Source organism: Heterodontus francisci, chromosome 36, assembly GCF_036365525.1.
Source record: "Heterodontus francisci isolate sHetFra1 chromosome 36, sHetFra1.hap1, whole genome shotgun sequence".
Lineage (NCBI taxonomy): Eukaryota > Metazoa > Chordata > Chondrichthyes > Heterodontiformes > Heterodontidae > Heterodontus > Heterodontus francisci.
Genome location: NC_090406.1, coordinates 16460377 through 16477016, shown reverse-complemented (window position 1 = coordinate 16477016; position 16640 = coordinate 16460377). Strand labels below are relative to the sequence as shown.

General features: G+C 45.0%; 1 protein-coding gene across 3 annotated transcripts in view; it reads left to right on the top strand.

Moving 5' to 3' along the window:
• Positions 1–16640, top strand: part of polrmt (polymerase (RNA) mitochondrial (DNA directed)) — a 113519-nt gene that overhangs the window by 20621 nt on the left and 76258 nt on the right. For all 3 annotated transcript variants that reach the window (XM_068016227.1, XM_068016228.1, XM_068016230.1), the window contains exon 5: positions 13402–13588. In XM_068016227.1, coding sequence (XP_067872328.1) covers positions 13402–13588 — 187 coding nt within the window. The remainder of the gene's footprint in view (positions 1–13401; positions 13589–16640) is intronic.

Below are 16640 nucleotides of genomic sequence, written 5' to 3'. Positions count from 1 at the left end.
ATGATACTTAGTAGCTTTGGTGGACATCCGATCTTTTCTAGTAGTCTGAAGAGACCACGTCTGCTGACGAGGTCAAAGGCTTTGGTGAGATCAATGAAAGCAATGTAGAGGGGCATCTGTTGTTCACGGCATTTCTCCTGTATCTGACGAAGGGAGAACAGCATGTCAATAGTCGATCTCTCTGCACGAAAGCCACACTGTGCCTCAGGGTAGACGCACTCGGCCAGCTTCTGGAGCCTGTTCAGAGCGACTCGAGCAAAGACTTCCCCACTATGCTGAGCAGGGAGATTCCACGGTAATTGTTGCAGTCACCGCGGTCACCTTTGTTTTTATAGAGGGTGATGATGTTGGCATCGCGCATGTCCTGGGGTACTGCTCCCTCGTCCCAGCACAGGCATAGCAGTTCATGTAGTGCTGAGAGTATAGCAGGCTTGGCAGTCTTGATTATTTCAGGGGTAATGCTGTCCTTCCCAGGGGCTTTTCCGCTGGCTAGGGAATCAATGGCATCACTGAGTTCCGATTTGGTTGGCTGTATGTCCAGCTCATCCATGACTGGTAGAGGCTGGGCTGCATTGAGGGCAGTCTCAGTGACAGCATTCTCCCTGGAGTACAGTTCTAGGTAGTGCTCAACCCAGCGGTCCATCTGTTTGCGTTGGTCAGTGATTATGTCCCCCGATTTAGATTTGAGGGGGGTGATCTTCTTGATGGTTGGCCCAAGAGCTCTCTTCATGCCATCATACATTCCTCTGATGTTTCCGGTGTCTGAGGCCAGCTGAATATGACTGCATAGGTGTTGCCAGTAGTCGTTTGCGCAACGCCTAGCTGTTCTTTGTGCAGTACTTCTGGCTGCTTTAAGTGCTGCGGATGTTAAATCGCTGGGGGCTTTCTTGTAGTTCAAAAGTGCAATGCGCTTAGCGGCTATGACAGGTTCCAGCTCTTCATTATGAGATTGAAACCAGTCTGCATTTCTCTTCGCACTTTTGCCGTAGGTGGTCAAAGGTGTATATAATAGGGAGTTATTGATCAATACTAGTTGATTTCTGTACATGGTTGACACTAAAGATTGAGCAGTTAGTTTTCTGGATTAAATTAGACGTGGTTACTGATAGGAATGCCCTGATTCAAGTATTGTCTTAGGGAATTATTTTAAGAGCTGAAAGCATTTCTAATGACTCCCAAGTGTATCAACAAATCTGTCTTTAAATCAATGTATCAATGGGCGGTGCAGTGGTGCAGTGGTTAGCACCGCAGCCTCACAGCTCCAGCGACCCGGGTTCAGTTCTGGGTACTGCCTGTGCGGAGTTTGCAAGTTCTCCCTGTGACCGTGTGGGTTTCCGCCGGGTACTCCAGTTTCCTCCCACAGCCATAGACTTGCAGATTGATAGGTAAATTGGCCATTGTAAATTGCCCCTAGTGTAGGTAGGAGAATGGTGGGGATGTGGTAGGGAATATGGGGTTAATGTAGGATTAGTATAAATGGGTAGTTGTTGGTCGGCACAGACTCGGTGGGCCAAAGGGCCTGTTTCAGTGCTGTATCTCTAAATAAAATAAATAAATAAATCTGTCTGTTTCTTCGTGCATTGACTATTGTACTTGCAGGATGTTTCAGTAACATTGCATTTCATAGTTTTAACATACTAATTAAGTAGAATGGGCCTAGACTCTGGAGTTTAGAAGAATGAGAGGTGATATCACTGAAACATATAAGGTTCTGAGAGAGCTTGACAGGGTACACTCTGAGAAGCTGTTTCCTCTGGCTGGAAAGTCTAGAACTCAGGGCATAAGTCTCAAGATAAGGGGTGTCAACTATTTAGGACTGATAAGAAATTTCTTCACTCAGAGCATTGTGAATCTTTGGAATTCTCTACCCAAGAGGGCTGTGGATGCTCAGTTGTTGACTATATTCAAGGCTGCGATTGATAGATTTTTGGATACTAAGGGAATCGAGGGATATGAGGATCCAGCAGGAAGATTGCATTGAGATAGATCAGCCATAATACTGAATCGTGATGCAGACTCAAGGGAAGGGGCCTACTGCTGCTCCTATTTCTTATGTTCTTACTAATTGATGCCCTGTGGCATTGCACACAGTATCAAAATTAAGTGGAGTCTTTAGATCAAGCAGGATTAGATGGCAGGAAATAATTGGATAAGGGCTGAGGGGGCACTGTAACCTTGAAAACCAGAAGAGGAAATTGTTGAAGGTACAGCAGTGTGGGGCACAAAGAAAAGGTAGAGGCGGGTTAGAAATCAGTAGTTGAAACAGGGGTGTAGAGCAGGGTTTTTGCTTTGGTGGGGAGGGTGGGAAAGAGTTGGCTAAATGAACAAATAGAGCCTTGGGAGGTTGGGAGTAGAATGGAACAGCACTGGAAGTTGAACAAGAGTTGTGGGTAAGGGAGAAATGGGAGAGGGGCAGTGTATAATGCAACTTTGAACATAATTCTAATTACAGTAAATCATTTCACATGTATCCAGGAGTGATATCTGAAGAAAGCAATACAAATGACATATGCATCCTCGTCGTGGTGGTTAAATGTCTGGAACTGCATGACTTATAAGCACTAAAATGGTTGAAGTTCTGAAATAACAGCAATACAAAAGCTAGGAGCTAGAATTATAGAAAGGCAATTGGTGCTTTGGAATACTGCCCCGGCACACATCACGACCTTCAAGGGAAGTGGAAAGTGGAGAATTAAACAAATCATTTTTATTTTTAGTGATTAATCTTATTGAATCTGATGTGCTATGTGCATTGTGTGGAACTTGAAGGAAAAGGATAGTGTTATATTTTCAATATAATGTGTGCCACTCCTAAATTTGATTTCTTTTTAAAAGTCAAATTTTCCTGATGTGCTTCTATTGTTGTGACATGGAATGGCTTCCTAGTTTAGGGGATATCTGGAGTTCAGTCATGATATTAAGGAAGTGTCCTGCCAGGTGAAGTTTTTTTTTGCCAAATGTCCTCATATTTTTCTCCCCTCAAACACATACTGGGGTATGGTTCCACAGAACCCAGTTGCCCTCCAGTAGCTAACCTAAGCAGCCATTTACTGTGTGTGTGGCTAGCAAGTGAGTGGCAGGCAATTTGACTGTAGATGGCATCAAGTTTAGCCCATCCTGCCCATCCACATGTACCTTCCAGTATGGGTCACTATACGGTAATTGAAAACACTGACTGATTTGTTGAACTCCAGCCAAGAAGTTCCAAGCCCATTTGTAGTGCCTGTGCTCCAATTACGACGAGAAAACTCAGCAAAGTATAAGAACTGAACCTGGGACTTCTGATCTGATGGTTTAGTGCCAACATCAGTTTTTTAAGTCCTTATCTAAGGATGACAAACCTTTAAAGTGCAAAAGCCTCAAAAAAAAATTGATCTTGATGAAAGAACCTCAGCTGTTCAGGTCCTTTTCCATTGCACCTCTGATCCTAGGAAAAAGATGCCAAAAATGGATCCACTCTTCAGTGCAACATTGGGTTATTTATACAAGTCCATAGGAAGGATGTATTGGCCTTGGAGGGAGTACAGCACAGATTTACCAGAATGATAATCTGGACTCCAAGGATTAAATTACGAGAAAAGATTTATACAAACTAGGGTTATATTCCATGGAATTTAGAAGCTTAAGGGGTGGTTTGATCAAGGTTTTCAAGGTATTAAGGAGAACAGATAGGGTGAATAGAGAAAAACTATTTTTGCTCGTTGGGAAATCTAGGACTGGGGTCATAGTCTAAAAATTAGAGCCAAACCTTTCAGGAGTTGGGGAGCACTTCCATATGCAAAGGGCGCTAGAAGTTTGAACCTCTCTGCCAATGGCAATTAATGCTAGATCAATTGTAAATTTTAAATCTGAGATATATTTTTGTTATCCAAAGGTATTTCGGGATATGGAGCAAAGGTAGGTATATGGAGTTAGGTCGCAGATCAGCCATGATCTCATTGAATAGTAGAACAGGCTCGAGAGGTTAAATGGCCTAGTCCTGTTCCTATGTTCTATTGCAATTAAGTACACTAGATTCAAATATGTATGTTAAAGATAGTTTCTTGTAATCCCTGGCACATTTCTTTTGTTGAGTAGTGTTGAGGTAAATTGCTATTCATTTTTGATGAAACAAATGCTAAATGTTAGTTTCCAAAAATTTAACATCCTCCATTTATGCCATATCTTTAATGTGAAAAATGTCCCATGGTGCTGCACAGATAGGCAGTTAGAAAATGGATCCTACTTAGTTTTGTAGGGTGTAACAACTCTGAAATGTGAGCAGCAGTTAGAACAGATCAGGTACTGTTATTTTTGTAGGCTGAAGTGAACCAAAAGCAGTTGTGCGCACACAAGTTGGGACTGAAGAGCGGATAAGTGGTGAAGGGGAGCAGTCTTGATGTTCGGATCATTTGTACATTGCGTTTACCTCTAAATTGCAGCTGAGCGTAACATTTTTCAAGCACGTTGTGATGTACTATGGACTTTAGGCTCAACTTAGTACTGGCAATCTATTATAATACTACTCAAGATTTTGTCTGTCTGGTCTGTGTTGATTGGTCAGTTTAAGGGATGTGTCTGGTGAGGTTATTTTGTGGGCGGTGCCTGGTACACACGAGCATGTGATGCACGTGCGGCTGCCAGCGGTTGGTGGCGGTGATGGGATGGGGGGTTGTTGGTGGAGAATAAAATCAGCGGAAGGTAAGAGGAGCCCAACAACAATGTTACTGTGGCTGGAGAGATTGTTTCCATGAGCATGGCATGGGAAAGAGATGGCATGGAAGGGTGGAATGGTATGGGGTGGGGATGCAAAGGAGGGGTGGATCAGATGATAGAATTGGTTAAGTGTGGCAAAATGGTGGGGACAATTATTTGATACAGCTTATTATTTGAAATCTATTCTTGGTGCTAAAAATGAAGATTCACTAGATTAGAATGCAAAAGCTTTAGAAAAGCTGACGAGTAAATTAAAAGAATACATCAGCGTTGATTCTGTAGGTGATGAAGGTGATGGTCTACGCCCTCCTGAGTTACTGCATACTCTGGGTGTGCCACTGCACAAACCTAGACTCAAGGAAGAAGCAGTTATAATGTTGCTATGAAACTTGAATACAAAACAAGGACTTTATCGTGGAACATGGTCGTTATCATGGTGGTTAGGAAGCTGTTTTCTTCGATGATATGTGCTGAAATTATAGCAGGTAGATTTCAAGGAAAGAGGGCTGAGTTTTACCAGGCCCCCGACGTAAGGGGTTGTGGCAGGGGTGCCAGAAAATGCCTCTGGGAGTGGCCCTCCATGGACCTCGGTGCCAAGAAGGCCCCGCCCCATATTACCGGCAGTGGCAAGGCCTCGTGGCCCCACCCCCCCCCCCACACCCCTGGCCGCTCGGCAATGGAATCAGGATTTAAGTATGTTAATTAATGACCTACCTGCTCTCGTCAGCCGTCCCGCTGCCATGTTCTGGCCGGTTGCCGGGACTCTCACGCCTTCAGATCTCCAATCGGAGGTCCGATGCGGGACACTGGTGAGGAGGTAAGTTTTCAGGATGGAAGTTGAGGGGAGCTGGTGTGAAACCTTTTTGATTGATTGGTCTAGGAGGTTTTGGGAATGGGTATGGTTCAAAGTTTATAAAGTTTGGGGTGGGGCGGGGGGAGCAGGTTGGGACCACAAGGTAAGTTTTTTTTTGTTGGGGGGAGGGGGAGGTGGGGGGAAGGTAAGTAATAATTTGTTTTGTCATTGGGGGGGTGGCAGTGGGTTTTGAAACTTTTATTAAGTTTTTCATTTTTAATTTACACTTCCTATAACTTTAAAAATTTAAATGAATTGGAAGGGCTTGTAGTCCTTTAAAAATGGCACCTGTGCAGTGGCGCCAGACCCTGTTGTCCGGGATGGAGCGCCTGCCCGCTCCACGTCATCGGTGGTGGGGCGGTCTGCGTCAGGCATGTAAGTGAGCTGCCGCGCTAAATATCGCGGCGGCTCCACGGAGTAAATCTCGTGCGTGTGCCCCCCTCCATTTTTGAAACTCGCCGACAAGATGGCAGCGAGCTGGTAAAATGCAGCCCACAGTGTTTATTCCTCAAATAATATTGAGCCCATCAGATGTAAAACTTGCCTTTTCTACTCAAGAGAAAACAGTTCCCAATTAGACTTTCATATTCTATGACTAGAAACAAGTCACAAGGCCAAACTCTTGCCAAATTTCTATTTATATTTCTAGGCCTGCTTTTACACATGGACAGCTTTATGTAACTTTTCCCAGAGTGAGAAGTTTTGATTCTGTTAAAGTCTTTGAAAGAATATCTAGAAGTCCTGTATCAAAAGACGTTCTGTTGCATTAAATGTACTAATTTGGCTGCATATATTTTGTGGGTCTCTGCTAGTTAAAACTCTTGCACGGCACATCTTGAAGGGCTCACTCCTATGTCATTTTTTTCCCTCACTCTAGTTCAAGGAGAACTTACTTTTATAACATACTTGGTCAGAAGAATAGCAGTTCATTTTTCAGAAATTTTATTTATTTTAAAAATATTGACTTTATAGCAGACTTCCACTCCCCAAAAAGCATCCAATTAAACAGTGCTTGTTATTGCAGAAAATTAATCCTGGAGCCACAATTTTCAGCATCTAGTTATAGTTTTGAAGCTAAAATCATCTTGACTTTCGTCCTTAGCAAAGACTTCTCTGTAACTTTCAATGTCGCTGGTTTCTTGGCACCACTACCTGCTTATCACGTTGCCTGCTGCACCCCCTAGAGCGTTGTCACTTTTGTGTTCTGACTCACTGGCACAGTATATTGGTACACCAGCTGGATAGCACAAATTGTTCCATTTCCTCAAAAGACTAATCTCAACAAAGACAACTTGCATTTATGTAGTGCCTTTAATGTAGTAAATAATCCCAAAATGTTTCACAGGACTGTTATCAAACAAAATTTTGGTAATGAAGCTTAATGGAATGGGTACTGTGGTTTTTGTTCTGACAATCTAATAGATTCTGAAATAATCTAGTGCTAATGTTGGAAATATCCAGCTCCTACACTATCTAATGTGTACTTGTGAAATGTCAGCCCAGTTATTTTAGATTCAACCGTCTGTGGATACTGCTACACAGCAAATAGAGTGCCGACACCACAGCAACTGGATGTTTGTGATTAATATGCTGGTCAGTGCCTCAACAAATTAAATACGATGATCTAAATTTCCTTGATATTGGGTAATTTGAAAATGGCAAAATAGAGAAAAGTGTTGCTAATTCCCTAATAATTACTCATGAATGCGAATTAATTTCACTGTGTTGTGTAAAAGGTTCCAGACTTTGAGATTATGGATTAATGATTAAAGTTTGTCAATCAGTAAATTTTGTCGCAAAAAATAATTTCACCAAACTGTTTAGTGCTATGCACATTAAAACTTCTTCTTCTTCTTTGGGCCTCCTTATCTCGAGAGACAATGGATATGCGCCTGGAGGTGGTCAGTGGTTTGTGAAGCAGCGCCTGGAGTGGCTATAAAGGCCAATTCTGGAGTGACAGGCTCTTCCACAGGTGCTGCAGAGAAATTTGTTTGTCGGGGCTGTTGCACAGTTGGCACATACGGTTCCGAAGAAGGGTCACTGACCCGAATCGTTAACTCTGCTTCTCTTTCCACAGATGCTGCCAGACCTGCTGAGTGGTTCCAGAATTTCTTGTTTTTATTTCAGATTTCCAGCATCCGCAGTATTTTGCTTTTACACAAAATATAATGATTTGGGAATCTTCAATGCCCATCACCAAGCAGTGCTGAAGTCAGGGAGCAGGGACTCACTGCCCAATGAAGTGTTGTTTTGTCTCTTTTTTGAGTTCTGTAATGCACTGAAAATTAGCAAAGGAATAGCAGTGGTTGAATAAATAACTGGTCGGAGCAAGAAAAATATATTTCCAAATGTAAATTGTACCTTTTCACATTTAGATGCCTCAAAATATTTTATATAAAATGAATGGCTCTTGAAGTACAGTGACTCTAATATAGCTGAACTAAGGTAACTTCTGTGTATGGTAACTTTCACAAACAGCTATGAAATTAAGAATTATTTATTGATTGTATTGGTTAAAGGTGGAATCTTGCCAGGACAGCGGGAGAACTCTAAAGTAAAAGCAAAATACTGCGGATGCTGGAAATCTGAAATAAAAACAGAAAGTGCTGGAAGTACTCGGGTCAGGCAGCATCTGTGGAGAGTGAAACTGCATTAATGTTTCAGATCTTACATCAGAACTGTATCTTTCATCTAATGATGAAATCCCTGCTCTTCATATTAGCTCAGATTTTGCAGTCAGGGGCAAAGTGATGGCGCTTGCCCCTGACCTTGAAGGAAGCTGCCCACAAAGATGCAGGGATCTGGTTGGCATAGATTAAACCATTCCCAACGTTAATTTGATTCTGGCGCCAACTGTAGAGGATTCCCAGCATCCAGCAACGGTATCAATAACCAGCCAATCATATTGAAGAATTTTCACAGATAGCAAACCAGGAAGTAAAATGCCCTGATTATTATTCACTTTTTTAAAAATCATTTTACAGAGATTGAAATAAAGATTGGGACGTACACAAGGGACTAAGACTGAAGCTGAAATATTGTAAACAAACTTTAAATAATAATGGCGGCATCTGTGGAGAGAGAAACAGAGTTAATGGGCTGAACTTTTTTTTATTCATTCATGGGATGTGGGCGACACTGGCTATGCCAGTATTTATTGCCCATCCCTAATTGCCCTTGAGAAGGTGGTGGTGAGCTGCCTTCTTGAACCGCTGCAGTCCATGTGAGATAGATACACCCGCAGTGCTGTTAGGAAGGGAGTTCCAGGATTTTGACCCAGCGACAGTAAAGGAACGGCGATATAGTTCCAAGTCAGGATGGTGTGTGACTTGGACGGGAACTTGCAGGTGGTGGTGTTCCCATGCATCTGCTGCTCTTGTTCTTCGATGTGGTCGAGGTCGGGAGTTTGGAAGGTGCTGTCTAAGGACCTTTGGTGTGTTGGTGCAGTGCATCTTGTAGATGGTAGACACTGCTGCCACTGTGCGTTGGTGGTGGAGGGAGTGGATGGTGTGCCAATCAAGCGGGCTGCTTTGTCCTGGATGGTGTCGAGCTTCTTGAGTGTTGTTGGAGCTGCACCCATCCAGGCAAGTGGTGAGTATTCCATCACACTCCTGACTTGTGCCTTGTAGATGGTGGACAGGCTTTGGGGAGTCAGGAGATGAGTTACTCGTCGCAGGATTCCTAGCCTCTGACCTGCTCTTGTAGCCACGGTATTTATATGACTACTCCAGTTCAGTTTCTGGTCAATGGTAGCCCCTAGGATGTTGGTAGTGGGGGATTCAGCGATGGTAATGTCAAGGGGAGTTGGTTAGATTCTCTCTTGTTGGAGATGGTCGATGCTTGGCACTTGTGTGGCACACATGTTACTTGCCACTTATCAGCCCAAGCCTGCATATTGTCCAGGTCTTGCTGCATTTCTACATGGACTGCTTCAGTATTTGAGGAGTCACGAATGGTGCTGAACATTGTGCAATCGTCAGCAAACATCCCCACTTCTGACATTATGATTGAAGGAAGGTCATTGATGAAGCAGCTGAAGATGATTGGGCCTAGGACACTACCCTGAGGAACTCCTGCAGTGATGTCCTGGAGCTCAGATGATTGACCTCCAATAACCACAGCCATCTTCCTTTGCGCTAGGTATGACTCCAACCAACAGAGTGTTTTCCCCCTGATTCCCATTGACTCCAGTTTTGCTAGGGTTCCTTGATGCCATACTCGGTCAAATGCTGCCTTGATGTCAAGGGCAGTCACTCTCTCTCCTCATCTCTGTGGTTCAGCTCTTTTGTCCATGTTTGAACCAAGGCTTTAATGAGGTCAGGAGCTGAGTGGCCCTGGCGGAACCCAAACTGAGCATCACTGAGCAGGTTATTGCTAAGCAAGTGCTGCTTGATGGCACTGTTAATGACACCTTCCATCACTTTACTGATGATTGAGAGGAGACTGATGGGGCGGTAATTGGCCAGGTTGGACTTGTCCTGCTTTTTGTGTACAGGACATACCTGGGCAATTTTCCACATTGCCAGGTAGATGCCAGTGTTGTAGCTATAATGGAACAGCTTGGCTAGGGGTGTGGCATGTTCTGGAGCACTGATCTTCAGTACTATTGCCGGAATATTGTCAGGGCCCATAGCCTTTGCAGTATCCAGTGCGTTCAGTGGTTTCTTGATATCACACGGAGTGAATCGAATTGGCTGAAGTCTGGCATCTGTAATGCTGGGACTTCAGGCGGGGGTCAAGATGGATCATCAATTCGGCACTTCTGGCTGAAGATTGTTGCAAATGCTTCAGCCTTATCTTTCGCATTGATGTGCTGGGCTCCCCCATCGTTGAAGTTGGGGATATTTGTGGAGCCACCTCCTCCAGTTCGTTGTTTAATTGTCCACCGCCATTCACGACTGGATGTGGCAGGGCACTACAGAGCTTAGATCTGATCCGTTGATTATGGGATCGCTTAGCTCTGTCTGTTGCATGCTGCTTATGCAGTTTGGCATGCATCCTGGGTTGTAGCTTCACCAGGTTGACACCTCATTTTGAGGTATGCCTGGTGCTGCTCCTGGCATGCCCTCCTGCACTCTTCATTGAACCAGGGTTGGTCTCCTGGCTTGATGGTAATGGTAGAGTGGGGGATATGCCAGGCTATGAGGTTACATATTGTAGTTGAGTACAATTTTGCTGTTGCTAATGGCCCACAGCTCCTCATGCATGCCCAGTTTTGCATTGCTAGATCTGTTCAAAATCTATCCCATTCAGCACGGTGATAATGCCGCACAACACGATGGATGGTATCCTCATGTGAAGGTGGGACTTCATCTCCACAAGGACTGTGCGGTGGTCACTCCTACCAATACAGTCATGGACAGAAGCATCTGCGGCAGGCAGATTGGTGAGGACAAGGTCAAGCATGTTTTTCCCTCGTGTTGGATCCCCCACCACCTGCCGCACACCCAGTCTAGCAGCTATGTCCTTTAGTACTTGGCCAGCTCTGTCAGTAGTGGTGCTACCGAGCCACTCGGTGATGGACATTGAAGTCCCCCATCTAGAGTACATTTTGGGCCCTCGCCACCCTCAGTGCTTCCTCCAAGTGGTGTTCAACATGGAGGAATACTGACTCATCAGCTGAGGGAGGGTGGTAGGTGGTAATCAGTAGGAGGTTACCTTGCCCATGTTTGACCTGATGCCATGAGACTTCATGGGGTCAGGAGTCGATGTCGAGGACTCCCAGGACAACTTCCTCCCTACTGTAGACCACTGTCCCACCACCTCTGGTGGGTATGTCCTGCTGGTGGGACAGGACATATCCAGGGATAGTGATTGCAGTGTCTGGGGCATTGTCTGAATTGTACTTGGCGGCGAGCCTCTAAGATGGCAGCCCGCACATGCGGCTTTTACGCTGCGGATCTGCCACGATATTATATGCAGCGGCTCATCTACGTGCCCGGGGCGAACTGCCCCCGCCCCCCCACATCCCCCTTGATGTGGAGGGGGAAGGCACTCTGCTCCTGCAATGGCGCCAGCATCATTTTTAAAGGGCTTGAAGCCCTTCCAGTGAATCTGAATTTTTAAAGTTATAACTGTTATAAATTTAATTTTAAAATAATAAAAGATTCAAGCCGCTCTCCCACCACCTCCCCACCAATGACTCACCAATTTATTACTTGCCCGCTCCACCCCAAAAAAACTTACCTTGCGATTATGACCCCCCCCCCAAAGTTTATACACTATAAACTTCACCCCTTCCTACCACCTCGAGACCAATCAAAAATGTTTAACCCTGCTCCCCCCACCCCACCCCCCTCGCCCCCGCCCTGAAAACTTACCTGCTCCACCCTCCCAAAGCAGTGTTCCGCCTCTGATCTCCAAACGGAGATTCGAAAGCGTGGGAGTCCCGGCAACCTACCTCAATATTGGAGTGGGATGGCCGGCGGCAGCAGGTAAGGCATTAATTTATTGATTACCATACATTAACATATTGAAATTTTGGCCCCGTTGCCGAATTGGGGTGGGGGGGTGGTGGGTGCCGCCATGAGGCCTCGCCACCGCTGGTAATATGGGGTGAGGCCTTCCCAGCGTCGAATCCCGTGGCGGACCTCTCCTGGAGACATTTTCCAGACCCTCCCGCCACGACCCCCGACATCTGGGGGGCCGGTAAAATTCAGCCCCATGTTTCCAATGTCTGACAAAAGGTCATCGGCCTGAAATATTAACTCTGTTTTTCTCTTCACAAATGCTACCTGACCTGCATTCTCTGTTTTGATTTCAGGTTTCCCGCAGCTGCAGTATTTAGCTTTTGTTTTTCATAAAAATTATATTTAAAAGCAAATGGAATTTTTATCATAATGGAGAAATTTGTCATTCCCCATATATAAAATTAGTTTTTCATAACCAGAGAGATTGTTCAGCAATTATGACTTCCCATAGCATTAAAAACCCAATTGCACCTTATTCAACAAGGCATAACTTTTTAGAGGGTTTTTTTTACAACAAAATTAGAGCGTAAAAAATGGATGTTCACATCAATTCAAGGAATTTTAAAAAAAAGATTTATATCTGTAGGAACTTCAAAAGTGCACTCTGTAGAGGAGCAGGGAATCACTGACAGAAACTTCTGTGTTTCCGCATTTAACTGTGCATTTCCAGACAGTTGTCAGTTTGAGCTGTAGAGGTGGCGAATGCTGGGGTTTCTGCAAACAACTGCAAAATCCGGACCATCATGTCATGACGTTGGCTTATTATTTTTTCCAAAGGACAGCACTTCTAACTGTGCAGCATTCCTTCAGTACTGCATTAGGTGTCAGTTCAGATTTTGAATCAAACCTTTGGTTTTGGGCTTAAATCCAGCAGCTATCAACCTATTGATGACAGAGTTAGGATGTGAAGCAAGTTAACAAGGAGAAGAACTTTATATTAGCTGCATTTCCTTATGTGTCACTTGCCCAGAGTTGTGTGCCTCCAGATTAATGCTTAGGTCAATGTAAAGTCATGGCCCCAAATTCTTTCATTTGGCTTTCTCTGGATGTCTTATACTCAGTGACCTTAGAGTGCCCTCACAGCACGGAGACTTAGCCTGATAGTCCTCTGTTGGAGACAATGATTTTGACCATTCCCAAAAAGAGAAGCTTGAATAAAAATGATTCTAGTCTTTTATGTTTTCATTTATGCTTTTTGCAGCGATTGAGTTTGTAAATTATTATGAAGACTGAGTGAATACTGCACTATCTCCAGGGTATTATGGGCTGAGCAGCATAGTATATGAAGAAGAAATCTCTCACCTTTGGGAAGATTAAAAATTTGTGCAATATCTTTTCACATTTCTGAAGTTTCTCATAATCTGTATAAAATTATTTTCCTAGGTGCATTCAACAGCTAGAGGAAGATGGTTTCACAACACAAGACTTGTTTAAGACTTGTGTGTTCCAGAAAGATGAAAGAGAAATGGTAACGAAAGCCATTTGTGCTGTAGACCCCAACTTCCAGATCCAGCCTGAACCTGAAGTGGAGGTTTGCCAGTCTCCATTAGTGAAGCACTTTTATTCAAAGGTATTGGGGAGAGAATTGCATATTAAGTACAGTATGTCATGGAAAATAAATCACCAAATTAAATTACACACCTTTCCTTTTAAGAGATTTGTTGTTTGGTGACCATATGTAATTTGCAGATTGTGCTTGAATGGCTTGATTATTTAAACTGATGAATATAGCAGAGCAGACTGAAGCCATCAATTGGTGGCTCCTCTGCAGTCTAATTAAGATCTGAAATTAGTTTGCTGAAACCAGTATCCTGTCACTTTTGGAGCAGTTCCAGCCTGTTATGATGTGTTTCTATTATCAGTTTGTGACAAATGAGATGGCGCTGCGCTGCCCAAAGTGACCTGCATCACCAGAAGAGGTAAAGCATGCTTACCAAGGCAACCATGACTTTTGACTGCTGGTAGACAGGAGATGTTGAAGTGCTCTTCCTGCCTGTGACGGACAGGATTTTGATAATTTTTATTTTTTAAAAAATTTATTTAGAGATACAGCACTGAAACAGGCCCTTCGGCCCACCGAGTCTGTGCCGACCGACAACCACCCATTTATACTAATCCTACATTAATCCCATATTCCCTACTACATCCCCACCATTCTCCTACCACCTACCTACACTAGGGGCAATTTATAATGGCCAACTGACCTATCAACCCGCAAGTCTTTGGCTGTGGGAGGAAACTGGAGCACCCGGCGGAAACCCACGCGGTCACAGGGAGAACTTGCAAACTGCGCACAGGCAGTACCCAGAACTGAACCCGAATCGCTGGAGCTGTGAGGCTGCGGTGCTAACCACTGCGTCACTGTGCCGCCCCATAGAGATAATGACCTCGATGAGTCTTTAGGGATAATACCACCACCAGCTGAAGAGTTGCGAAGACGCCCCCTTGCAAACAACTGATGTTCAAATGAGAAATCATTGCTTCAGGGATCATCCTACAATTTTAAAGGATTGGTTTCTATTTAATAGTAGAGGATGCAGTCAGCCTATAGAGCAGCTTTGCAAAGTTTTCTGGTTTCATTGTGGCATTAACATCATCTCACTTTGAAGAGCTGGAACCTGTCAAAGCCCCCAGCGAGTTAACATCCGTAGCACTTAAAGTAGCCAGAAGCGCTGCACAAAAAACAACCAGGCGCTGCGCAAATGACTACTGGCAACACCTATGCAATCGTATTCAGCTGGTCTCCGACACCGGAAACATCAGAGGAATGTATGATGGCATTAAGAGAGCTTTTGGGCCAACCATCAAGAAGATCACCCCCCCTCAGGTCTAGATCAGGGGACACAATCACTGACCAATGCAAGCAAATGGACCACTGGTTGGAGCACTATCTAGAACCGTACTCCAGGGAAAATGTTGTCACTGAGACCGCCCTCAATGCAGCCCAGTCTCTGCCTGTCATGGATGAGCTGGACGAACAGCCAACAAAATCGGAACTCAGTGATGCCATTGATTCTCTAGCCAGTGGAAAAGCCCCTGGGAAGGACGGCATTACCCCTGAAATAATCAAGGGTGCCAAGTCTGCTATACTTTCAGCACTCCATGAACTGCTTTGCCTGTGCTAGGATGAGGGAGCAGTACCACAGGACATGCCCGATGCCAATATCATCACCCTCTATAAGAACATGGGTGACTGCGGTGACGACAACAACTACCGTGGAATCTCCCTGCTCAGCATAGTCGAGAAAATCTTCGCTCGAAGCTCCAGAAACTGGCTGAGCATGTCTACCCTGAGGCACAGTGTGGCTTTCGAGCAGAGAGATCCACCATTGACATGCTGTTCTCCCTTCGCCAGTTACAGGAGAAATGCCGCGAATAACAGATGCTCCTCTACGTTGCTTTCTTTGATCTCACCAAAGCCTTCAGACTACTAGCAAAGATCGGATGTCCATCAAAGCTACTAAGTATCATCACCTCATGACGATATGCAAGGCACAATTCAGCATAGCGGCGCCTCATCAGACCCCTTTCATGTCCTGAGTGGCTTGAAACAGGGCTGTGTTCTCGCACCTACACTGTTCGGGGTCGTCTTCTCACTGCTGCTTTCACATGTGTTCAAGTCTTCAGAAGAAGGAATTTTCCTCCACGCAAGATCAGGTGGCAGGTTGTTCAACCTTGCCCGTCTTAGAGTGAAGACCAAAGTATGGAAGGTCCTCATCGGGGAACTCCTCTTTGCTGATGATGCTGCATTAACATCCAACACTGAAGAGTGTCTGCAGGGATTCATCGACAGGATTGCGGCTGCTTGCAGCGAATTTGGCCTAGCCATCAGCCTCAAGAAAACGAACATCATGGGACAGGACGTCAGAAATGCTCCATCTATCAATATCGGCAACCACGCTCTGGAAGTGGTTCAAGAGTTCACCTACCTAGGCTCAACTATCACCAGTAACCTGTCTCTTGATGCAGGAATCAACAAGCGCATGGGAAAGGCGTCCGCTGTTATGTCCAGACTGGCCAAGAGAGTGGAAAATGGCGCACTGACACGGGACACAAAAGTCCGAGTGTATCAAGACTGTGTTCTCAGTACTTTGCTCTACGGTAGTGAGGCTTGGACAACGTATTTCAGCCAAGAGCGATGTCTCAAATCATTCCATCTTCGTTGCCTCCGGAGAATCCTCTGCATCAGGTGGCAGGACCGTATCTCCAATGCAGAAGTCCTCGAGGCGGCCAACATCCCCAGCATATACACCCTACTGAGCCAGTGGCGTTTGAGATGGCTTGGCCATGTGAGCCGCGTGGAAGATGGCAGGATCCCCAAGCACGCATTGTACAGTGAGCTTGTCACTGTTATCAGACCCACCGGCCGTCCATGTCTCCACTTTAAAGACGTCTGCAAACGCGACGCGAAGTCCTGTGACATTGACCACAAGTCGTGGGAGTCAGTTGCCAGTGATCTCCTGAGCTGGGGGCAGCCATAAAGGCGGGGCTAAAGAGTGGCGAGTCGAAGAGACTTAGCAGTTGGCAGGAAAAAAGGCAGAAGCACAAGGGGAGAGTCAACTGTGTAACAGCCCCGACAACCAATTTTATCTGCAGCACCTGTGGAAGAGTCTGTCACTCTA